At 36.3% G+C, this 24,052-nt stretch overlaps 4 protein-coding genes across 7 annotated transcripts; 2 read left to right on the top strand and 2 right to left on the bottom strand.

Annotated features, from left to right (window-relative positions):
• The first annotated feature begins 2,537 nt into the window (after positions 1 to 2,537).
• LOC113718345 (fumarate hydratase 1, mitochondrial) lies at positions 2,538 to 9,656 on the top strand. Of its 3 annotated transcripts, none has more exons than XM_027243258.2 (18): positions 2,538 to 2,814; positions 2,945 to 3,105; positions 4,057 to 4,174; positions 4,460 to 4,609; positions 4,783 to 4,893; positions 5,023 to 5,106; positions 5,532 to 5,630; positions 6,056 to 6,106; positions 6,194 to 6,243; positions 6,360 to 6,441; positions 7,208 to 7,302; positions 7,387 to 7,453; positions 7,574 to 7,624; positions 7,900 to 7,995; positions 8,464 to 8,562; positions 8,653 to 8,682; positions 8,803 to 8,868; positions 9,218 to 9,656. In XM_027243258.2, the coding sequence occupies exons 2-18, from the start codon at positions 2,972 to 2,974 to the stop codon at positions 9,302 to 9,304; spliced, it is 1,470 nt and encodes a 489-aa protein (XP_027099059.1). In that variant the 5' UTR covers positions 2,538 to 2,814; positions 2,945 to 2,971; the 3' UTR covers positions 9,305 to 9,656. The 3 variants fall into 3 exon arrangements, with proteins under 3 accessions (XP_027099059.1, XP_027099064.1, XP_071921723.1); XM_027243263.2 differs by having other exon boundaries at positions 2,675 to 2,814; positions 2,932 to 3,105; XM_072065622.1 differs by lacking the exon at positions 2,538 to 2,814 and having other exon boundaries at positions 3,043 to 3,105; positions 4,057 to 4,106.
• A 452-nt stretch (positions 9,657 to 10,108) lies between these two features.
• On the top strand, positions 10,109 to 14,112 carry LOC113718330 (probable ethylene response sensor 1). Of its 2 annotated transcripts, XM_027243244.2 has the most exons (6): positions 10,109 to 10,396; positions 11,267 to 12,175; positions 12,374 to 12,742; positions 12,845 to 13,108; positions 13,551 to 13,678; positions 13,771 to 14,112. In XM_027243244.2, the coding sequence occupies exons 2-6, from the start codon at positions 11,270 to 11,272 to the stop codon at positions 13,874 to 13,876; spliced, it is 1,773 nt and encodes a 590-aa protein (XP_027099045.1). In that variant the 5' UTR covers positions 10,109 to 10,396; positions 11,267 to 11,269; the 3' UTR covers positions 13,877 to 14,112. The 2 variants fall into 2 exon arrangements, with proteins under 2 accessions (XP_027099045.1, XP_027099050.1); XM_027243249.2 differs by having other exon boundaries at positions 10,109 to 12,175.
• Positions 14,113 to 14,807: 695 nt separating this feature from the next.
• On the bottom strand, positions 14,808 to 17,008 carry LOC113718322 (large ribosomal subunit protein eL19y-like). The gene is made up of 4 exons (XM_027243237.2): positions 16,804 to 17,008; positions 15,430 to 15,866; positions 15,105 to 15,163; positions 14,808 to 15,023 (listed from the first exon to the last, which is right to left on the bottom strand). The coding sequence occupies exons 1-4, from the start codon at positions 16,913 to 16,915 to the stop codon at positions 14,999 to 15,001; spliced, it is 633 nt and encodes a 210-aa protein (XP_027099038.1). The 5' UTR covers positions 16,916 to 17,008; the 3' UTR covers positions 14,808 to 14,998.
• Positions 17,009 to 22,130: 5,122 nt separating this feature from the next.
• Positions 22,131 to 23,707, bottom strand: LOC113718314 (ethylene-responsive transcription factor RAP2-3). Its single transcript, XM_027243227.2, has 2 exons — positions 23,312 to 23,707; positions 22,131 to 23,188 (listed from the first exon to the last, which is right to left on the bottom strand). The coding sequence occupies exons 1-2, from the start codon at positions 23,514 to 23,516 to the stop codon at positions 22,410 to 22,412; spliced, it is 984 nt and encodes a 327-aa protein (XP_027099028.1). The 5' UTR covers positions 23,517 to 23,707; the 3' UTR covers positions 22,131 to 22,409.
• Between the last annotated feature and the right edge of the window lie 345 nt (positions 23,708 to 24,052).

The following is a 24,052-nucleotide window of genomic DNA, read 5'->3' as shown; positions in this document are numbered from 1 at the left end:
ATCTTACCAAACAAAATAACTCGTAATGGAAATTTCCAAAAGTCCACCAGTCTATAGCACTGCCATGCCCTTCTCCATTGATAATGTCAGGTGCAAGATACTCATGGGTCCCAACAAATGACATTGATTGTGTTCCAGTTGGCTCAACAATGAGCTGTGGGCTAACATGGTTACCAATTTCGTTTTTGGGTTTCTTTTCTTTCTCTGATTTACTTGAAAAGATTTGATGAGGAGAGGAGAGAGTGCAGTGGTGAGGTTGTACAATAGGGACGGCGCGAGGGTGGTGGAGAAAGAGGAGCAGGTGGAGGAGGGAGAGGATGATGTTGTTGGTGCTTTTTTTCTTCCTAAATTAATTACGTTGACCTCATATAAAGTGTGGTTAAAATACGTGTTAACCCCTAAAGTTTGATTTTTCTTTAATAAAAAATTTGTGTCAATTAGAATATAATTATAATATTTTTTACGGATAATTTCAGAAACCTTCATTGAGATTTTTGACAATTTCACTGTCATTTCCTAAGATTTTGACGTCACTTATTTCTTATCTAAGTCATATGGGGTCTAATGCTTATCTCATGGATGGTCAAATGACTTTATTATCCTTGCAACTTGGGAAATATATACTAAATTAACCATGGTTTTGAATATAAAAAATTTAAAAATCTTGAATACCAAATTTTATAACGATAATTGTTAATACCTTAAAATTTGTTTTCTATATTTTAATAGTTCTTGTAATTTCCTTCTCCTAAAAAAGATTAAAATTCCTATTGAGATATTATCATTTCATAAATTTTTCATATGAATAACAAGCTGAATATGAAAATACACAAAAAAAATAGAGTAAAGTATTAAAATATGTTTACAATTTGATTTTATTAAGTTATAGATAAAATGTAACTGCACATAATATATTCTTTCCTTTCTTTTCCAATTTATTGTTTTTTTTCTTTTCTTCGTATGTATAATCCAAACACGATGGTTGGAAACAATATTTTCTTCTTTGATTTATTTGCTTTTCCGTTAAAATCATATATTTTCTACTAAGCCAAACATTACTTGAGAGTTGTTATTTTTAAAATTGCAATTTATGAAAATTTCTTGTTAATCATGTAAAATAATGGATCGTACAATTTAAAGAAATATTTCAAAAAATATAACATATTTTAGCATATTTTTTATTTTTTTAATCATTTGCAATCTATTTTGATTTTTTTTTCCTTGAAAAGTCCATACTTTGTTTTGTTCAATTATTGTTCAAAATCTTTCGAATTCTAATACTAACAATTTATGAGTCTTACATGTAAATCTTGATTCAAAATTAACAAGTTTTTCTCTCCAATACTCTTATTTTGCTATTTTATGCAGTTCTATGAAAAATATCATTATTACTAAATTCTATTGTGCTCATGCTAGAGTTTAGTATTTATTTTCTATTTTTAACTAATATTCCTTTTTAATTCTAAATTAACCAACTAGTAATAAGTTGAGGGCACTTTTGGTATGAAATATTCTTCTCGCTCTTGAAATCATTTTTTTATTGTTAATTTTTTTGAATTGGGCTAATTTGTTACAAAAACATTAGTTTTTAAGGGAGGTTAATGATATTTTTAAGAGAGGACAATGAAACTGTTAAAAACCTCAAGGGATGTTTCTGAAATTATCCTTATTTTTTTACCCTTGGAACCTACAATAATAAGTCAAGTTTACTCTTTTTTTTTTTCCTGGATGGTTTATTGGTTAAATTGGTCAAAATGGTCCTAAATGCCCATTTTAAGGAGTGGAATGATCTTTCAAGCCCAAAAAAAAAAAAAAAGAGTGATCAATTCTTGTTATTTCTCACTTAACCCTAGGACGAAATTACTCTTTCATTATTGTGATTTTTCATTTTTTCCCTTTTTTCCCCTTTCTTTACTTCTTTTTTCTCTCTTTCATCATTCTTAATAGAAAACTTCATCTCAACATAAATCTTTATATAAAGATTGTAATTGGGATCATGAGCACAACCTTGAAAGGATCAAAAGCCAATTTCGATCTTTTGTATGATGCTATGTGTTCCAAATTCTAATTAATGATAATTGATCATGGCATAAATTTATCTTGTGATTTTATCTTAGAATAAAATAAGAAAGTGGAATGGGAAAGGAAAAAGGCAAAAGAATTGAAAGGTCAAAAAAGGGTTTTTCAGAGAAAGGTTTTGAACATTTTATGATAATTTGGAGAAAAAATAGATATTGCAATTTTTTTTTTTAGCTTCAATCACTAAAATGAAGTTTATTGTAGAAAAAAGAAAATTCAAGGAAGAAAGAGACAAAGAAAATAGAGGAAAAAATGGGGAAAAAAATAAAAGGCACAATAAAAAATTAGAATAATGGAGGGTTGATTTTATCCAACAGGGAATAAACTAAGATAGAAACAGGGTTAGGGGATAAATGGAGAAAAGGGTATACCGTATACGTTAAGAAAATTAATTGTGATTAACCCTTTGAATAATTTTGTTACCATTTTAGCCATTTACTCGAGGTACGCAAAATAATGGAGCAATCAATTCAGAGAGGATACACGTTTATGCAGGCGTGAGGAAAATCGATATGAGCCATCCGGACCTCCATACAGACAGAAGACCTGCCTGTCTTCTCGTGCAAATCTTCTTTCGGTTTGGACATAAACCGGCATAAAAAAAAAAAAGAAAAAAAAAGCGGATTCCGGGTGGAGTAAGTGGGTCAGGTGCCCTAAGTTCGAGTTTCCCGATCCCCATTTTTCTGACTCTCTATTGGGATCCGTCACCGGCGGCTTTTGTTTTGGCGACTTCAGGTTCGCTTTCCTTTGACTAGACTGCACATCATAGATCCTCAGTGGACATTAATCCGTTTCTTCTTCTTCGTCTTGTGCTTGTTTTCTCTTTCTTCATCTTCATTGATGATTGAGTAGTCTTTTATCCTAGAAAACCTAAATCTTGCTGCTTCGAACAATGGCGATGTTGGTAGCGTCTCGTCGACTATCCATTGGATCAAGGACTGTGACGACGTCGCTCTTCAGATGCTTTTCTACCTCTTTTAGGGAGGAAAGAGACACTTTTGGACCCATTCTCGTTCCATCTGACAAGTCCGTACTTTCTTCCCTTTCTCCATTTCTTTTAGGGGTTTACATGCTTAGTACTAGGTATTTTGCTTTACTATACGGTATATTATTCTCGGTTTCTCCGCAAATGTTTCTTTAGTTTTTTTTTTGTTAATTATTTTTTATGATAACCCATTGGGTTGGACTGGTGACCTACATTCTCGGGTTAGGGTGGCGCCTTGGTCCCTGGCTTCAAGGAGCCCACACCCTCTTGGTTTGCTGCAAGCCTCCTGTTATCAAATGTTAGAGTACTGATTCACAAACACCATATGCAGAGTCATTTGCAAAGATGAACACTTGCATAATTCTTGTAAACCACTTTTTCCCCCCTCTTCTGATGAAAATGGAGAGACAGTACAGACACCAACCCGAATATGTTGGGCTTGAAGTCTCTGGAATTGCTTGCTTCACCGTAGGTTATCACATGGTCCAACCAATTGTTCTTTCACATTGGAGAAAGGGGGGGGGGGCGGTGAGGGTTCTTTTCACATTCTCTTCTCTTGTTGTTTGGCTCCTTATTATAAAACTGAGAAAACTGAGATTCTTTTGCTTGCAATTTAAGCTTCAATTTAACATCTTTTGGGGTTTCCGTAGGTTGTGTCAGAGTGAGTTGCTTCTCCTTTTTATAAAGGGTATGGGGCATTTGATATTGCTCTAATGCAGTCCTCCTTTTGACTCGTCCAATAGCATAGAGTTTCTCTGTATGTGCTTGATATGGCAAAACTAAAGATCTGTGCTACTGTCTGTGCTTCAACATTTACTGCATGAATTACCATGTAAAGTTCCAGTGAACCAGCTCAGAGACAAATTTATTTTCAATGTTTTACATTTATTGGCAATAATACTGATGCTAAAGGTTTTCTAAGTTCTATCTTGCATGCTTCCTTCTTCTCCGAGCGGTCATAAGACTTTTGTTTTCTTATTGATGCTATTCAGGTTGTGGGGAGCTCAAACTCAAAGATCACTTCAGAACTTTGAAATTGGTGGTGAGCGAGAACGGATGCCTGAGCCAATTATACGTGCATTTGGCATTCTTAAAAAGTGTGCTGCCAAGGTTGCTCATCATTTTGCACTGTTTCATCGACTTTAATGTTTCTAATTCCGCTGTCATGCACTTCTCTAAATGAATTTTTGCATAATTCTTTGACACATTTAATGTCTATTTCAAAATGAAAAAGGATGGTCAGAATTTGACACTGATTGTCTAAGCGATTTGGGTGATCAGCCCACTGGCAGCCTTTGCATGAAGATTGATTAATTTCTGTGAACTGATTCATGCATCCTTGCCGATTTTAATTCAGTTGCTGACTATACAATGTCGAATTTGTTGCTTTTACAGGTGAATATGGAGTATGGTCTTGATCCTGTTATTGCAAAGGCAATAATGCAGGCTGCGCAAGAAGTTGCAGAGGGGAAACTAAATGATCATTTTCCTCTGGTGGTTTGGCAAACTGGAAGTGGCACTCAAAGTAACATGAATGCCAATGAGGTACCTAATGCTTAATCACCTTGCCAGTGATGTTTTGTTTTTGATTTGAAATGCATCTGTTGCTACTCTGTCTTTGAGCATCTGGAATAACTTTGCAGAATCTCAAGTGTTCTGATTGTTCTATTCCTTCTTCTGAAGGTGATCTTTAATCAGGTTTCAGCTGACTTTTACAGGTTATTGCAAATAGAGCTGCTGAAATCCTAGGGCACAAGCGTGGTGGGAAGTTTGTTCACCCAAATGACCATGTGAACAGGTCTCAGTCTTCAAATGACACCTTTCCAACAGTAAGCCTCCTACTGGAACATTTCACAAATTTTAGTCATTTGTGAGTGTGAACTTATTTATCGAGCTTTCATGCTTAACTTGTACACTAATTGAGGCCACTAACAAGTTGACATTTGTCTAATGCACAGGTAATGCATATTGCAGCTGCAGTGGAAGTAAATTCGAGATTAATACCGAATCTCAAACAGTTGCAAACGAGTCTGCACTCAAAGGTTGATGTAGTGTTTATTTATTATTTACTACTTAAGTAAATTTAAAGCTGTTGGAATTCATTGTAAAGCTGCCCATGCACTTACTTAATCTAAAGATTTCTAGTCATTGAAGAATTTAAATAAGAAGTTAATTTTGAAATTTGTTGGTAAATCTCGAAGTTTTCCACTAGGGTGGCATGCAGATACACTCATTTGTGTCTCCATATCCATCTTCTTTAAAATTTCTTTTAGTTCCCGTTTTATGAAGACTTCATGTATTTATATGGATCATTTTTATGTTTGTAATTTTCCTCTCTACTTATCATATGATTTCTAATCACGTTTCAAGCTTATATTGGTTAATAACGGCTTGTATATTTATATTGCTTGTACTATTCAACTTTACCTGTAATTTTAATACTGTTTTCCTTTTTGTTCTTTATTAGTCGATTGAATTCAAAGACATAGTTAAAATTGGGCGTACACACACTCAAGATGCTACACCTTTGACACTTGGACAGGAGTTTAGTGGGTATACAACACAAGTAAGATCTTTCTGCCTCTTGTCGTGTAATAATGGTTGTGATTAATGTGGTAAATGGAATGACCTCCCATGACACTTACCTTCATCATAGGAACTCCATTTTGTCTATTAAATGATACTGACTTTTGCCTGTCTGCTCGTTCAAGTAGTTTTTATTCTGCGTGTAGATTCTCAATTATAGTCTTCGGATAGCTAAAATTTCATGTTAAGATGGACATCTTGCCACCATAATTAGTTTAAGGCTATCTCTTCGGTATGATATGAAGTCATGTTTCTTCAACTTAAGAAAGTGTAGAGGGATCCTTGTTTAGGTGACAAGTTTCATTGGAGTTCCTTGTACTTATGTTTTATTGTTATTTTTTTCAAATTCTTAAGTGTTACTAATCAGCTATGGAGTACTCATCCTAGCTGCATTCCTAATTTTAGGTGAAGTATGGGATTGATCGAGTCTTGTGCACTCTTCCTCGTCTGTATCAGGTTGCGTCAAACTTCTATATTTCCCCTTCCTCCTCCCTACCTCCCTCTCTTTGTCTTTGACTGGGAACAGGAACGTCTTTTGAACAGCTTGCACAGGGAGGCACTGCTGTAGGAACTGGTTTGAACACGAAGAAAGGGTATGCCTTACAGCGTGTGGTGAAACATGTCATTTAATTTCCAGGCACCTGTAAACTTAATGGAGCTTTATGAAGTGTGGATAAAGTGAATCTACAAATCCATGACTGTTGTTCAGGTTTGATGTGAAAATTGCTGCTGCTGTGGCAGAGGAGACAAAGTTACCATTTGTAACAGCTGAAAACAAGTTTGAAGCACTTGTAAACTCTTGATTCCCATGGTGCATTATGTATTTGCCTTTTGGCTCTGATAGCATTAGGTTCTTTTAGTTATTTATTTTTATATACGTCACTGGGGTGTTTGGTAACCGCCTTAATTAAGTGCTTTTTCTATTAAGTTTGTTTGATAATTGGATTTGCTTATATCTGAATACATTAAGGCCCATTTGATTTGTATAGAAAATTGTAAGTGAAAGTTGTATCACTTAATTTGCCGAATTGTTGAACTAGTACAGTAATATTTACTCAAAAGAATTATTCAACACTTTTATATTTTTACACATAGACGTACTTTCTCACAGGCACACTTCCACACACACACATTCTCCCTCTTGCTCTGTCTCTCTCTTTCTCTCTCACACACACTCAAAAACACACATTTTATTCTATGACATACTGAGACATAATCTCTCTGTTAAAGACACAGCATACATTTTTCTTTTCTCAGACACATTTTCACACATAAACAAACAGAAATACACTTTCCGTATTAGTATATGCTTTATTAATGTTAAAAAGTAGTATTTTAACATAGTATCACTATTAACCTATATAATATGTATAGAATGAAATATTTCATTTCAGTACTTGCATTCATCTGATTACCAAACAGATTTGACTTCATGGATTCATCGAATTAGGACTACAGCTACAGCAATTAAGTTTTAGTCTTCAGATTTCAGAGTTTAGTTTTAGTTTTATCAAACGCCCTCTAAAATCTTTTAGCCGCTTGGTCTTTTACTTGCAGGCTGCTCATGATGCATTTGTTGAAACTAGTGGAGCCCTAAATACAGTTGCTACTTCTCTTATGAAGATTGGAAATGATATTCGTTTCTTGGGAAGGTAATGTTTCTTTAAAGATTATCTTACTGTATACGTTACAGTTTTCTTGCTAAGTGCACAGTAAACTATATTTTCCTGTTACAGTGGTCCACGGTGTGGTCTGGGCGAACTTATTCTTCCTGAAAATGAACCTGGCAGCAGTATTATGCCGGTAATGTCTTTGCGCCTTGCATATATTTGAGGTGACACATGCGGATCAGTGCATGGTATGGCAAGCAATTTCTGTCCACTGATTTCTCCTGATTTTTATTCTGAACCTACTTTGTTTCAGGGGAAAGTGAACCCCACTCAGTGTGAAGCGCTCACCATGGTCTGTGCTCAGGTATATACTTGTTCCTTTTCAGGTTGGAATGGAGAACTCGAGCATATCATTTACTTTTATTTTCCAGATTGTGTTTCTTCTAGATACCTTTGCTTGTGTACTACTTCTCCATATTTGAGGAGCTGTTATTGTTATATAATTGAGAAACAACCGAAGGTGTTTACTTTAGAATACAGCTGAAAAAGCAAGGAAAATATTTGCTCATAAAAGCAGTCGATCGAACATCCCAATATGGTTTGATCCTTTAGATTCTTCTCATCTCTAATTACTTGCAGGTTATGGGAAACCATGTTGCCATCACAGTCGGTGGATCAAATGGCCATTTTGAGCTGAATGTATTCAAGCCTCTGATTGCCAGTTGTCTTCTGCATGTATGTTTTCATCTCTTGCTATTTGACAATATTGCTTAATTATAACTGTGAAGTAGCAAAACATAAAAACTTTAGGCTTTCTCATGAGTAGAAAGTCTTCCCACAATGTGCCTGCCGTGCAAAAATATTGATGAAGCGGTTCTAGAAATATGAGAGACAATGTAGGGTTTGGTTTTTTCCTCTCTTATCATATAGTAGAAGAATAGAGGTGATATGGGTTATGGAAGGATACTTGGCTTATTAAGTTTGTTGTACGTAAATTTTGCTTCTTTTACGGCTTCAATTCCATAGCTTTTGGCTTCCATCTCTGACATACTTTTTCACAAATATCTTCTAGATGTATTATTATGAAACATAAACAGCCTTTTTGAGGCCACTCTAGCAGTCCCTGTGCGAATTCGAATTCTAAATGATCTTTGGTTCATCACATATCTGGTGTCTGACTCTTGTTACCTTTGATGTTCACAGTCTTTGAGATTGATTGGTGATGCATCTTCCTCCTTTGAGAAGAATTGTGTGAGGGGAATTCAAGCCAATAGGGAAAGGATCGCTAAATTGTTACACGAGGTTAGTGAAGGCCTTGATGCATAAATGACAATGTATCTGTTTCTGTGGTCATTAACTATTGACTTATTTTGCTTTTTGCAAACCTTGCAGTCACTCATGCTAGTCACTTCTTTAAATCCTGTAAGCTTCTTTCCTAGCATTGCTTTTACATTGTACTTGTAAATTCACTAACATGTTTGATATTTTTTTTTTTTTTAAAGTTTTTGTTCTCTTTAATAATAACTTGTTGCTTTGTAACAGAAAATTGGGTATGATAATGCTGCTGCAGTAGCCAAGAAAGCCCACAAGGAGGGAAGTACTCTGAAGGTGAGAGTTATAATTCAACTGTGCAATGTGTTGGATTTCTTTGGGTTTCATTCTTTCTAGGAACCTCATGAGAGTATTGTTCCTGGAAGTTTGTTGGGAGTTTAGGTTGTCCACTTACAGAGGCATTTTTATTTTTTTCAATTACTGTTTTATTGAAAAGAAAAACATATGGGTTTGTTTGGATAGAGTATTATTTGGAATAATTATTGGATCACTTTTTGTGATGTGATGTAAGAAAAAATGGTGATTGAGTATAAAAAAAGGTGAGTTGGAAAATGTGTTTATGATGCAAACTAAATATTAAATGAATTTTGTGAATGCGAATTTGACCGAGCTTTGTGTTTCACAGGAAGCTGCCTTAAATCTGGGAGTTCTGACCTCCGAAGAATTTGACACACTTGTAGTGCCAGAGAAGATGATTGGTCCCAGCGACTAAGTTGCCACCGAAACCAAACAACTACTCGGGACTGGGACAGCTAAATTTGTTTTTTCTATTGCAATAATGGATGGGGAAATGCATTGGCTCTGTTTTATCCTATTCTAAGCAGTTCTTTATCAAAATTAATAGGATGCGAAAAGTTGGGAAAGCCTGTATACAATTTTGTAATACAATTTTGTAATAGAAGCAGGGAATAATATCAGATGCAGAGACAACGAAATGCATGTGTGACGGCAGTGTTGCAATTGCGCAAAGTTGTAGTTGTAGTTGTCACTCTGCGAATTCATTCACTTGGCGACTATGGACCTATAATTGAAATTATGGGCAGCTGCTGCTTCTAATTTCTCCACATTTTCTAGTCATTCGACATTGACGTGCTAACCTCATTCTGTTAGCCTGTGGGGAAAAAAAATCTGAATGCATGCATGTATTTGGATAAGAGATTGATTATTTATAATAATTACTATAATATTTTTACGTGAAAAGGTTTAATTAATTTATTTGTATGAAAGATAAAATGGTGATTAAAAAAATAAATTAAAAAACATATTTGTGATGTAAATAAATACTAACATTTTTGATAAACAATTCCTATCCAAATACAAATGAAAAGGGAAGGATGGGTGTCAAGAGCCTGAGTGCCATAAATGCTATTTCATCTTATAATCACTTTTTCTTTATTATGTATTGAAAAGTTATTTTTTATCAAAAAAAAAATTCTACGTTTTTTTTATGAACAGTATTTTTAATTATTTTTTACTTCATATATTACAGTGTATTTTTTTACGAGAATTTCCTAAAATTGCTATCCAACCAGGGTCATAGTTTCTTCTCCAACATGAGAAACAAATGGTGAAAACGTTGGGCGGCTAATACTATCACCTGGCGCGTGGATTCATTGAATTTGGAGACTCTCTCTCTCACTTTTGTCTTCGTGCTTGCAGAAAAGGTTGCGCATGGAAGTTGTGAGTGGAAAAGACGGTCAATCTTGGCACCCTTTTCCTTTTGAATTGGACGAATCCATAAATTTTAGAGGGCAGATTACGTAATTCACTTTCGCTTCCGACCATTCTGGAAAAAAGGTTGAAGGTGATACTTCCATTCTTATCTCCTCCCTCGAAATTCTTTCTGCCATTTAATGCTACTTACTTTGTGTGCCAGTATTCAATATAGGATTAAGCTTTCCGCTCTTATTTCAGTTCGTTTAATGAGAAATTCGGGGAACACTTGAATTTGGGTGGAAATTAGTCCTATAAATTTTCTTGGATATAAATGCCTGCTCTTATTTTAGTTCCTTTTAATGAGAAATTCTGGGAAAACTTGGATTTGGGTGGAAATCAGTTATTTCTTTAAAAAAAAAAATTCATGGCCACTCAAAGTTCTTTCTACTTGCCTGGCTTCTGCTCTGTCCAGCATCGTACTAGAACCGATCTTTTAAGAGTATGGGTCTTCTCTGGAGATATGAAGAGAGTACTCGCAAAAAGATACTAGTCTTCTGTAGCTGTCGTATAATATGGATATGGAATTCAGTATATGGTACTCCTGCATGAGTAGCATTGTCAAACTTCATACCTCATAATTATTTAGTTTATACCCACTTGTGTGGGCTGTAAAGAAATATTTTCGTCATCTCTTTATTTATTTTTTAGCATTTATCAGGTTTTGATGTTCATAGATCTTTTTGGACAAAGCTTTGCAGTATGTGCGATCACTTTTTCCCCCCTGAGTCTATAAATGATCAAGGGCGAAGTCATTATTGTTTGAGAAATGATGCTACAAAGTACAGGAGACAAAAAAAAAAAAAAAAAAAGATAAGGTAAAAAGCCTTTCAGGTTAAAAATGGAAAATAAAAATTATCATTCATACTACTGTGAGTCAAGCACTAGTACTTTATCAAACGCAGTGAAATGTTTTTTGGTATGATGGTATATCCCCTGCTTCTCCCTGATTTTTTGCCAGGTGATGATCTCCTGTGATTGTGTTGAGCCTCAGTGGGCAGCTGAGGAGCAGTTGTTAAATTTTCAGTATATTGCGGACCTTTTTATTGCATTTGCCTATTTCTCCATTCCGGTGGAACTTGTATATTTTGTCCAGAAATCTGCTTTCTTCCCTTACCGATGGGTGCTAATCCAGTTTGGTGCATTTATTATTCTCTGTGGAGCATCCCACTTTATAAGTCTATGGACATTCTCCGTTCACTCTAAAACTGTTGCTGTAGCCGTGGCAATAGCAAAAATGTCCACTGCAGTTGTGTCATGTGCTACTGCACTGATGCTTGTTCATATTATTCCTGACCTGCTAAGTGTGAGGAACCAGGAATTATTTTTGAAGAGTAAGGTTGATGAGCTGGACAGAGAGATGGGCATTGTTATAAAACAGGAGGAATCTGGAAGGCATGTTAGAATGCTAACTCACGAAATCAGGAGTACCCTTGACAGGCAAACCATATTAAGGACCACTCTTGTTGAGTTGGGTAGATGTTTACAATTGGAGGAATGTGCACTGTGGATGCCATCAAGACGAGGTCTCAATCTCCAACTTTCTCATACTCTTAACTCTCTCATACCTGATGGGTCAAGCGTGCCTATTAATCTTCCCGACGTCAGTGAAGTCTTCAATAGCGCTAAAGCAATTCGTCTTCCACATGCCTGCCCTCTGGCCAGGATCAGGCCTGCATTTCGAAGATATAGTGCCCCTGAAGTTGTTGCTGTTCGCATACCTCTTTTAAACATCTTGGATTTCCAAATCCACAACTGGCCTGAACTTTCTTCAAAAAGTTATGCGCTGATGGTATTAATACTACCTATGAACGGTGTAAGAAAATGGCGTAATCATGAGTTAGAACTTATTGAAGTTGTTGCCGACCAGGTGTAGAATAAACTCAAATTTTCCTCATCAAGTGCCTTGCTGAAATTTTGGTATTGCTAACATGTCAATATATGTTCTAAGGGCCATTACATGGTGAAACAGTACAATGTGCACTTCTACAATTTTATAATTTCGAGTTAAACTGATAATAATTAAGTTGACTAAGTTTTTTCTGCTGAACTGTTATGATTTGGTTAGGTTGCTGTTGCTCTTTCACATGCTGCAATTCTTGAAGAATCTATGTGGGCACACCACAAGCTCATAGAGCAAAATGTTGCTTTGAATTCGGCTCGAAAAGAAGCAGAGGCAGCTATCTATGCTCGTAATGATTTCCTGGCTATGATGAATCATGAAATGAGAACACCAATAAATACAGTTCTCTTGTTGTGTTCACTGCTCTTGGAGACTGAACTAACTCTGGATCAAAGGGTTGTAATAGAGATGATACTTAAGGGTTGCAATCTTATAGCAACGCTCATTAGTGATGTTCTGGATCTTTCGAGCCTTGAAAATGGCAGCCTCAAATTGGATGTTAAAGCATTCAATCTTCATGGTGTTTTTCGAGAGGTAGATAAATTTGTCTAGGTTGTTTTTATGTGACTCTGTTTGTCTGTTCCCTTTTTTGATGCAATATTTAGTTAGTGAAGCTTTTGTGTCCTTAAAATGCAGGTTGTAAATTTGATAAAGCCAATTGCATGTGTAAAAAAGTTATCGGTTAGTTTGATTTTGAGTCCAGATTTGCCTCTCTATGCTATTGGGGATGAAAATAAGCTGCTGCAAACAATATTGAATATTGTGGGAAATGCTGTTAAGTTTACAAAGGAGGGTTCTGTTAGAATTTTTGTTTCTGCTCCCAAGCTGAAGTACATTAGAGACTGGGAACTTTCGGAAGCTGCTTTTTGCAATGGCCAATTCTACTACTTACAAGCGCAGGTTGAGAATTCAATTTTCCTTTTGATAGGGGAAATTTCAGTATTCTTAATCAGTTTTATTGCTTGTCTTGTCATTGATGCACATGCCAATTGATCAGTCTGAATTTTGTGAAGGCATTGATGCACATGCCAATTGGTTTATTTGGCTTTGGCTGTCAGCACTCCATGTCTACACTTGATTAAAAATCATCACTGTGAAAAAACAGTTGTAACCTTTTGTTTCTGTGTCAATCCTTTGTCTTCACACATACTGTATGGTTTATTGAAAGGCCATACTTTATGACTAAAAGATGGTTTCTTTTAACCTAGTTAGGGTCTACTTCTTTCATTATACTCTCGTTGAAATGGTATATTTGATCAAAATAGCCATTGTTCATATCATTCACCGTCATGGTTGCTTGGTAAATATAAAACATAACGCTTTCCAAATATTTGCATTGCAGGTTATGGATACTGGGCAGGGTATTGATCCCCAAGAAATTCCTTTAGTCTTTACCAAGTTTGTCAAGCCTTATAGTTCTTCAAGTCAGAGCGGTAGTGGTGCAGGTCTTGGCCTTGCCATTTGCAAACGGTATGCATGTGACTTGTTGATTCCAGTTTGTACAGTCCCCTGCAGGATCAGTCCATTGACGAATACCTGTAATATTTAATTGACAATTTTAGGCTTACAAATCTAATGGGAGGCCACATCCGGATTGAGAGTGAAGGCCTCGGCAAAGGCACCACAGTTACATTCATCGTCAAACTTGGGATCTGTAAACCCAAATGAAGAGGTAACCTTTTGAAATCAGGACTACACAGAGATGCAGCCAAACTTTCCCCCTTGTGCCGACTGTTATAGCAGGGATAATGATCAAAATAAGCTTTTTGGATTAGCTGTTTTTGAAATATTTTACTGTAGTAATATAAGTGAAAAACTTTTACTGTAGATGAGGTTATTTTTGGTGTTTTTAATGTTACTTTTTGTGTTTTTGATATTTTTGAAATTATTTTTTATGTTTTTTATATTTTTGAGGTTATTTTTGTTTGTGTATTATTGTAACAATTGCATATGAAAAACTTGTCTTTTAAAAAATGCCCTATCCAAACTCAGCCAAAGATATTTAAATCCCCTGCACCATTATGAATAAACTTTCAAGATGTGTAATCAGAGCCGCTCAAATGGATTTCTATCGTTGAAGCAAAACCCTGTATGGTAATGACTAACCGAAAAGATTCTCTCCTCATCAGTGGGAAAGAAACTTTTCCAGCCCGGTTGCCATCTTGTTGGCATAATTGGACGACTTCTCACGAGACTATTGTCACGCTAAACTTCTCGGAGAACGCTTCCAGGCAAATAAACCTTTCCGGTAGACTTCCCCCAAAAAATGGCATTGAGCAGTGAGGACCTATGGTTGCCAAGACATCCTGGGGCGGCGATCGAAATCAAAGCCAACCAAACTACTTTGAACCCGGAAAAAAAGAGGCGCAAAGAGAGAGACTTTCCTTGCTTCTACATTTAACTGCGTGATTTACGATTTACAACTAGGCATCAATACGTGCATCGACTTAGCTTGAATGGAAATTATTTTATTTTTACAGCAATATAGCCTATCATCTCTCAAACCCCTCTTTCCCAATGCATCCGCATCCAATTGACATGAAACCAGGTCACTTGAATTTAAGAGCCTTGGTGGAAAAGCTAAACCGAAGTGAGGACGTAAAGAAACCAAGGCACAATTGGTGCATAATATTAAGATTCCAAAAACTCCTTCCATCTAAATCTGGGTAACAGAGTATTTTCAAGAAAGAACAGCAAAACAACAGTACGCAGCCAGTAACACTAAATTGCAACACTATGAAGGACTTAACGATGATACAGCGCAACAAATGCCCCCCTCTTCTCATTCAGTCACTTCTTTGATTTCTTCGATACCCTGAACATTAACAGAGCAATTCAGACAAAAATTTCATTAAAGCAAAAATCAGTAATAATGTATCAGCAACAATGCACTTACTGAGCTGTTTGTGCTGGAGGTGCTGATACTGCTGGCTGAACAGGTCTCTCTCCAGGCCCCTGTTTTATATGCATGCAAAACACCCTTAGAATTTTTACTGATGCATAAAACTTTTGCAGTAATGATAAATCAAACTACACGTGTCCAATTCATTTACATGATACAGGGAAAAACACATGGAAGCACTATTATGTAACATGTACGGTATGTAATCATTTCAAGATGGACCAACAAAGAAATCCACTCCAAACAGTTCCTGAATCTATGGTACTGATAAATCAGGGAGAAACAGCCAAGGGGGAAAACAATTAGGCAATGATCTAACCTGGGCCAAACGTTCCTCCCTCCTAGCAATCTTTCTCTCTCTGCTTGCCTTATTCTTTGCTCGTTTAGCCTCAAACTGATCAGACAAGGTCTTCTCTCTAGCCTTCTCAGCCTTGGACTTGTGGATGCTCTCCATTAGCACACGTTTGTTCTTGAAAACATTACCCTTGACCTTCATGTACATGTCATGATACATGTGCTTGTCAATCTTCTTTGACTCTCTGTACTTTCTAAGCAAGCGCCTAAGCACTCTCATCCTCCTCATCCAAAGAACTTTTGTAGGCAACCTTGCCTCCCTTGTACCCTTGCGCTTACCATATCCAGAGTGGCGGCCCTTTCGCTTGGCCTCTTTCATCCGGCGAGCACGAGACCTTGAATGAATCTTGGTAGGCTTCCTGATGATGAAACCATCCTTGACCAGCTTTCTTATGTTTTGGCCTGTATTTAACCAACCAACAGCAACATAAATCTATCAATTCTGGTGAAGTTGCTCTCAAAATCAACATAAAATAGCAATTACAAAATATGTTACAAAACAAAACCTATCAGAAACCTTGCAGTTAGTTCAGTTTAGTTGAACAATAGATTTTGCATTGTATGAATTTGAAACCCCTAGCCCACCAGGCATGTGCAGGACGAGCGTTCATGTAGCTCCCGTAGGAGGAAAGTAGTTTTTTATTTTTGGCATGCTAAGAAATGTAGTCTAATCCGATCTATTACAAGTCCCTTATTGCAAGTTCAATCTCCATCACAAAACCTAGAAAACTTACACGTAATACTTAATCCTTTTTATGCCATTTTTTGCTATTTAGATGGTTACAATATAGAAACCAAATGCACATTGACGCATGATCATTTCTTTGAAACTTCTATGCCAAATGAAACACCACACTAACCCATAAAACAGCCAATACAGATAGGACACAATTACTTCTAGGTAAGAAACGAGGCACTGGGGAAAATAGTGAACATAGAGGAAGATGGGGCAAAAGGATGTCTCAGGCATGCAAGGAAGGAATAAAAGCAGCATAAGCTATGAGGTAAAAGCTCTTAGGCGGCCACTGCGAATATTTTCAGAAACAAGCCTTCCTAAAGTTAGTCGAGACCAACAACAAAGCCTGATGACAATCCCCCCCCCCCCCAAACCCAAAAAAAATCTTTTTTTCACATTTAAGTTAGTCGATGCTTATGACTTACACATCAATCCTTACTCCTATTTGAATAGCATCATTATCCCCTCGCTAATAGTAATACAAGCCAAAAGTTTCCCTAAAGCAATCGATTGATACAATCAATCAATATCAAGACACTGAAACACTAGGAAAGAAAACACTAGAGAGTAGATGATCAGCCAAGGAGAGTGAAACAAACTTACGAGAATTGGCCATGGAGATTTCGTTGACTTCATTGGGGTCCAGCCAGACCTTGCCTCTGCCGCACTTGAGGACGCTGGCGGCGAGCCGCTTCTGAAGCTTCAGCGACACCATCCCTTCGTCTGTCGGTCCGTCTCCTCCTCCTCTTCTGGCACCTGCTCTCTGTGCCAACTAAGCTAATCCTACCAGAAAATGCTGGGTGCGGCGAAAATGAGCTTTCTTATATCACTCGACTGTAGCTGTAGGGTTTCTCTTTGGGGCTTGTTTTTTTTGGGCCGCCTTTGCTTAACCATCCTCTAGGCCCAAGTTTTAGATTTTCGGGTTGCTGAAGGTTGATTGGACAGAAGTTCGTTCTGTACCATGGTGTACTGGTCATTTCTAGCCCAAACGAAGATAGTTCGGACTTCGGTGCTTCGTCCGATTGAGAGAATAGTAATAAAGTGACGGATAGTAATTTTCTTGTTTGGACTGAGGATGGAAAGGAAAGGAAGGAAGAGGTCACAAGTAAATTAGACAGGGAAAAAGAAATTACCCAATATAGCCCTTTCTCTCCTTATACTTTTTTTTTTTTTTGTAACTCGGAACATGCCCCGACCCGATCTCTTAGGACCCGAGCCAGCACACCAAATCGGAAGGAAGCCGATAGCCCCATACAGCTATCCCAGGCGAGTCAGGATGTGCAGTGCAGCGGACACGAATTGAACCCCGATCAGTGGGGAAGCCAGCAAGTTAAAGTCGACCCCTCAACCGCTGCGCCATATGCCCTGGAGGCACCTTATACTTTCCTTTCCAAACATAAAACGGATTTGATCCCTCGTGTTCCTTTTGTTTCCTCCCATTCCCTCAATCAAAATGATGCCTTAAAAAGAAAACAAATCTTCCATAATAAGTACTATTAGTTACTCATAAGGAGTAATAAACCATAACCCGCTCACTTCCAAGTTCCATGGGGAAATGGTAATCCAGTAGTGGGGTCCAATGACAGCGCCAGCGGTCAAAAGTCCAGCTCTGAAAAACTGCTTTGTAGATATGTTGCTAATATAATTAAGGGTTATTATCATTTTATCCGTTTAATGTTTGGTGTCACTGTCAATTTTTCTCTTACCGTATTTTTAATCATTTTACCTCCAAAAGTAATGTTCAAACTTAAAGAGTTTATTAATTCAAGTGATAAGACATGTTTAACTTTTAAAATTATTATCATTTTACCCCCATAAATTATAATCTTATTATCAATTTACCTCATAAAATTATTTTTTAAGCAATATATCCCGCCATTAAACCAACTTAACAAATTCAAAAATTTTAAAAGCTAGTACCCTCTTTTTTGTATAATATAAATAATAAAAAATCTAGAGTGGCTCTTCTTCTTTTAGTATCAAGAAAAACAAAAGTCAAAACATCTTGTTTGGATTGCATTTTCTAGGATTTTTTGTTGAAAAATACTGTAGTGATTTGATGAATGTGAGGAAGAAAGATAATAGGGAAATGTGACCATGGAAAACGACGCAATTTTTCGGCTAAAAATGGCTGTCCAAGTGGAATCTTTCTTCTTGGAATCTTATTAATATTGAAAAAAAAATAGGAGAGGGAGAGAGAGAGTTCAATTCTTTTTTTTTAATACAAACAATAAATAATTCAAATATTTTTATTATTTTAAAATTATTTTAATTTGTTGTTTATTACTCAATTCCAATTATAATCCCAAGGATATTAAAGTAATACGATAATATTAGATTATTCCTTATTTTTTTCTTTGCAAAATCTAATTATTTGTCTCATTCTGTCCTATCTCCTTTTTCTTTTCCAAGCATTAATAAGGGTAATTTTTTTTTTTGAGAAAACCAATTATTTTATGTTTTTGGAATCTTAGAGTGAAAAATGAAGATAATTATTCCAACTTTTTATTTTAAATTATATATAAAAAAAGGTAAACACATTTAAATATTTTTTAACATACTTTTTAGATTAACGATAGGGTGAAATATCTAGAGAGTAAAGCGATTATATCACTATAATTTAAAGAGATAAAGTAATAATAACAATATAGTAATGGTATAAAATAAAAGGAAATTTTTATCAAAAATTTATTAATCAACTGAGTTGAACTATCTATGGGGTGAAGTGACTAAAAAATAACATTATGGGGTAAATTGATAATAGTGATATAGTTTAAAAAAGTAAAGTGATAATAACCTTATAATTAATAGAAAATAACCATCTTTTAGAGCATTAGTTTGTTGTTGTTTTGATGCTAGAGATGCTAAAGGAACCAAGCTGTTTGCAAGCTTAGCTCAATTTCGACTCATCTAAGTTCAAATTTGGCTTGTATATTCCTTCATCACTAAACTAGTCGAGCTAGATTCAATTCATGAATAATTTATTTATGCGCATCTAGATTTGTTTAACATTTGTTGGAATTCGTATGTCTATTTTTTCTTGGTGAAATTTAACTTAATTATTAGGTTAGTGAATTAGTTAAATTTTATGAATTGTGACTTTGTATATGATTTTCAAGCTCATTCAAGCTCTCTTAAATTCAAGTTCAAGTTCAAAAACAAAATTTTAACTTGTTAAATAAATGAGTCGAGGCTCAAACTCGACCTTGACTAATTAAATAATCACATTGAACTCATTAAATAATTTACTTGACTCGTTTACAACTCTACTCGATGCATAAGTTTGCTATTGTACTCATCGTCCCGAGGCAATAGGGAGATGGTGTTACATGCTACTACTTAGTTTATTAACGTGTGTTGATCACCAAGTAAGAATGGTAAATCATGCATCTTATCTTTTTTTTTTGGATAATAATCATACATCTTATGTCTTGTCTAGTTGTTGATAATTTATCACTACTACTAGTATATCACACGAAAATGCCAAATAAATAAGTTTGTTTGAATACTAAAATTATCCCAAATAATATTTCGGTTGCATCATAAACATATTTTTCAACCTAACTTTTTACATTCTCAATCACCTTTTTATCTCATATACATCACATTACAAAAAATGTTACAGTAATTATTTCAAATAATAGCTTATCCATTTAACAAGTCAAAAAAACATGCCAAATACTGCACGTCACGCATCTACTTCTTTTCCTGTTTTCCAAGCAATAGCATGAACGTTGGAGCCAACCGTGTTCTTTGATCATGGTGAATCGCGTATCAGGTACGAAGTACTGTCACAAAAAAAAAAGGAAAAAAAGAAGGTGTCAGGTACGAAAAACGGCTAAGCAGAAAAGGACCAGCTTATGCGGCCAATCAGCGGGCGCCCAAGGCGTTGGCGGCCAATGTACTATATCCAGAAACAAAACCAGCAGCGCCGGCTGAATGATAACAATGTGCCGTGTCCCCATCTCCTACGACAATCTTAAAACACCTATCTGTTTTGGGGTGCCTTCCAACCAGTGACGGAGCCAGGATTTTTTTTTTTGGGGGGCCAAAATTGAAATTCCATTCAAAGATGACTAATTTATATATATATATATATATATATATATATATATCAACTCTCATAATATAAACTAAAATTAAAAAAATTTAGGGGGGGCCAATTTTATTTTACACACATATTTACATATTATGAATTAAAATTCTCAAAACTTAGGGGGGGCCATGGCCCCCCTCTGCCCCCCCTTGGCTCCGTCATTGCTTCCAACACCCAAGTCCCAACTACAACATACTCCCTCCGTCCCATTTTGATAGTTCTAATTTTTTTTTCACACAATTTTAAAAAAAATTAATTAACTTTGTTGGAACAATCAATTAAGGTAGTTATTTTTCTAAAATACCCTCACATTAATTAGAGTATAACTTTATGGAAACTTGAATTGATGGTAAAAAAAGAATCAACTCTCATTAAATGGGATAGATTTATAGTAACAACAACTTACATTGAATAAGGGTATTTTAGAAAAATTAAAATATAACTACATTCTTCAATTGAAAAGTGGACTATAATTTAGAACAGACAAAAAAAAAGAAAACGGGACTATCAAAGTGGGACGGAGTGAGTATAAGAACGAAGAAACCTACTATTTGCTTGCGTCATCCTTTATGGACATCTTCCACTCAAGCATGCGTCTTGAATCTTGAATAGTAAGCATTAGATAAAAATTCTTGGAATCATCTAGGGCTGCAAACGAATCGAGCTGCTCGCGAGCCGCTCGCGAGCGGCTCGAGTCGAGCTCGAGTCGAGCTCGAGCCGGCTCGAGTTAAACTCGAGCTCGAGCTCGAGCTCAGAATATTAAGCTCGTTAGCTCGCGAGCCGGCTCGCGAGCTTGGGTATATATATATATATATTTTTTTATTTTATTTAATAATAAAATTACGTATATTATATATATTTTTTTTATTTTTTATTTTTATAGTAAAATTACGTATATATCCTTAATATTTTATTATTTATTAAGAAAAAAATATTATTTTATTTATTTTTTTAAAAATAAAATAATTATTTTTTATTTTTTTTTGAGCTCGAGCTCAAGCTCGGCTCGACTTGATTCGATTCGAGTCGAGCTCGAGCTTGGTAAAATTTAGTTGAGACTCGGCTCGATTAGCTCAAAACTCGACTCGACTCGGCTCGTTTGCAGCCCTAGAATCATCTTTACCGTCCTATTAGTGGAACGTCACCTGAAGTTCGCGGAATAATCATCAACAATTCCAAAGTGGAAAATTAACGCAACTAGGACTAACAAAATCAAAATATTCTACTAATTGTAAGCCCATTTATTATGGGCAAAGAATCTTCTATTATAATTTTTTCAAGGTAATGTTATTTACACTTCTATTATATTATCTGTGCTTTCACTATTTTATTTTTATTTTGACGAAACCATATTATCTCTATCCTAATTTATTCTCCTACCCTAATTGTATGACCAAATTTGGTATAGTTAGCTTATGGATAAGGAGAAGAAATTAAGGTAGGGATAACATGGTCTCATCGAAATGAGAACGAGATTGGGAGAGTGTAAATAACATAATAGAAATGTAAATTACATAACCCTTTTTCAATTATACTTTTACTACGCTATCGGATGATACTACTGTTCTATATAATTGTCTAAATTAAAACAAGCCTAAATGATTGAAAACTCAAGGAGGCTAATTTAACCAAACGCTTAAAATTAATCCGAGTTGCATTCTACATGTTCCATCACGACAACGAAAAGGAAAGTAGGGAAATCGTGGAAACAAACGTGGCTTACTAAATCGCTAGCAACTTCTTATTATCTGGAAAAAAAAAGAGAGAAGAATTTCTTATCGTCTGATAGATAATAAGATGCCCCAAATTGAGCATATATGTTAGTTTGGGTCCATACGAGCAAAGATCAGATTTATCATTGATGGGAACAGATAACAGGAGTGCTTACAAAGTTTTATGTCCACAAAAACACTAATTACAAAGTGCCAACCTACACAGGTATTTTAACTAAACAAGCCGGTCAAGAGTACCAACCTGCAATCTAACAACAATTTCCTCCAATGTTTTAAGAAGTTAATGTCAATTACACAACAAAACCTACAAAAACTAGGCACCAAAACACAATTGGGACTCCCAAAAAAAAAAAAGACCATCGAACTTGGGCGATTGGCGGTTACAGAGGCATTGGGCGATTGGCGGGTGAGACATCATCAAAGCTCCAAAGCTGAATAGAAGTTGCCAGCTCTTGAGCAGGGTTGGCCGATGCAGCCGCGGACTGCCCATCTATATAAGGAATCTGATAGAACTTCATGAAGGACTCATAGGCCAGCAGCTCCTCAGACAGCTTTTCCACTTGGTACTCCTCGCTTTCAGCTGCTTTGTTATTGTCTTTCGTATCATTTTCAGTTATAACCGAAGCCTCCTCCTCCTCCGCCTTGGCTACTTGTTTAAGGTGGCCAAGAAAACACTCATTATCTGAACTACCAGAACCACAAACCTCTTCGCCTGGATTTCGAAAACCCATCATATTGTTGATACGGACACAATCATCGATGCTGTTCGCGTGATAGCAGTCACTGGCACTGCAATCAGAAGACCCAACACGGAGCTGATTGAACTTGCCATTGGAGGAGGAGGGACCACAGAAAGTGGGAGGGCTGGGGATGTGTACCTGTTGGTACTGGGGTTGCGAAGGGATGCATGTGGGATGACTGGTCGAATCCTCGTTTGGGAAGTTAACCTTGGCTTTCTTGCCTCTGATTTTTCGAGCTTCTTTGTCGTAGGCTCTGGCAGCTTCTTCGGCTGTGTTGAAAGTGCCCAACCAGACTCTCACGCCTTTCCTAGGGTCTCGAATCTCAGCAGCCCATTTCCCCCATGGTCGCTGCCTGATCCCCCTGTATAAGTTTTTCCTCTGCCTCTTGGCACCCTTGGGAAGGACTTGCTGCTTTCCACCTGTTTGTTTGCACAAAATATCAAAAAAAAAAAAAAGAATGCGAGAGAGGGATAATAATGAAATGATGCCATGACTATTAGCTAGCGCGGAAGAGCATTAACTTACTATTGATTCTTACTTACCAGCTTCATCATGTGGATCGTGACAAGTTTCGTGCGTGGCTTTGTGGGGGGCATCAGTTGGGTTGGAGCGGCTGGGCTTGGCAAGGTGAGAGTTGGGCCAAAATTCAGCAGCGGAGGGCCAGAGGTCAGCGGAGGAGAGACGGCGAGTGCCGTCGTTGTTGTTGCGGGGCGGGATGAGGCCTTCGAGGATTGCACCGCCACACATTTTTGATGATCTAAGCTTACAAATTTGCAGTACTTTGTGGAACAGGGATGATTATGTCAAACTAAATAACAGAGACTAACTTGGTGAAGTAGAGTAGAGTAGCGGTAGCTTCTGAACAGGAGAGGAGAGGAGAAGAGATAAGGGAAGGGAGAAATTTCACAGCAGCGGTGATGATCCTAACTGATTTATGTAATGAGAGAGCCTGGGACGGGTCCGCGGTTTTATAGCAGGGGCAGGGTTGGTGAACAGTGACGCTTACAAACTAAACCCGCGTTTGGTTGAATTAGTGTCAACTACTGTATTACTTTTAGCGCGCAAGCCTTAGGTGTGTCCCACACAATCGGGTAGTATTACATGTAGAATAATTAATAATTGTTAGAGCATGTATTTGCTTTTCTTTTTTAAAAAAAAAAATTATAAATGTTACTTCTTCTTTTAAGAAAATTATTATATTTAAAATTATGATAGTAAAAAAAGAGAGAATTGAAATAGTTTGAAAATTAACTTTAAAATGATTGTGTTCGAATCCCATCTGT

Source organism: Coffea arabica, chromosome 1e (genome assembly GCF_036785885.1).
Source record: "Coffea arabica cultivar ET-39 chromosome 1e, Coffea Arabica ET-39 HiFi, whole genome shotgun sequence".
NCBI lineage: Eukaryota > Viridiplantae > Streptophyta > Magnoliopsida > Gentianales > Rubiaceae > Coffea > Coffea arabica.
Note: the sequence above shows the minus strand (reverse complement) of the source record. Positions and strands in the feature narration are given on the sequence as shown.

Bases quoted from the DNA above. Each gene is read 5' to 3' on its own strand.
- LOC113718345 (XM_027243258.2), top strand. From the start codon at position 2,972: ATGGCGATGTTGGTAGCGTCTCGTCGACTATCCATTGGATCAAGGACT. The intron at 4,175-4,459 runs GTTGCTCATCAT...TTGCTTTTACAG, and splicing joins TTAAAAAGTGTGCTGCCAAG to GTGAATATGGAGTATGGTCT. The intron at 4,610-4,782 runs GTACCTAATGCT...TGACTTTTACAG, and splicing joins GTAACATGAATGCCAATGAG to GTTATTGCAAATAGAGCTGC.
- LOC113718330 (XM_027243244.2), top strand. From the start codon at position 11,270: ATGATCTCCTGTGATTGTGTTGAGCCTCAGTGGGCAGCTGAGGAGCAG. The intron at 12,176-12,373 runs GTGTAGAATAAA...TGATTTGGTTAG, and splicing joins TTGAAGTTGTTGCCGACCAG to GTTGCTGTTGCTCTTTCACA. The intron at 13,679-13,770 runs GTATGCATGTGA...TGACAATTTTAG, and splicing joins GGCCTTGCCATTTGCAAACG to GCTTACAAATCTAATGGGAG.
- LOC113718322 (XM_027243237.2), bottom strand. From the start codon at position 16,915: ATGGTGTCGCTGAAGCTTCAGAAGCGGCTCGCCGCCAGCGTCCTCAAG. The intron at 15,867-16,803 runs GTAAGTTTGTTT...GGTTAAATACAG, and splicing joins AATCTCCATGGCCAATTCTC to GCCAAAACATAAGAAAGCTG. The intron at 15,164-15,429 runs GTTAGATCATTG...CATATAAAACAG, and splicing joins GGGAGGAACGTTTGGCCCAG to GGGCCTGGAGAGAGACCTGT.
- LOC113718314 (XM_027243227.2), bottom strand. From the start codon at position 23,516: ATGTGTGGCGGTGCAATCCTCGAAGGCCTCATCCCGCCCCGCAACAAC. The intron at 23,189-23,311 runs GTAAGTAAGAAT...GCAAACAAACAG, and splicing joins CGATCCACATGATGAAGCTG to GTGGAAAGCAGCAAGTCCTT.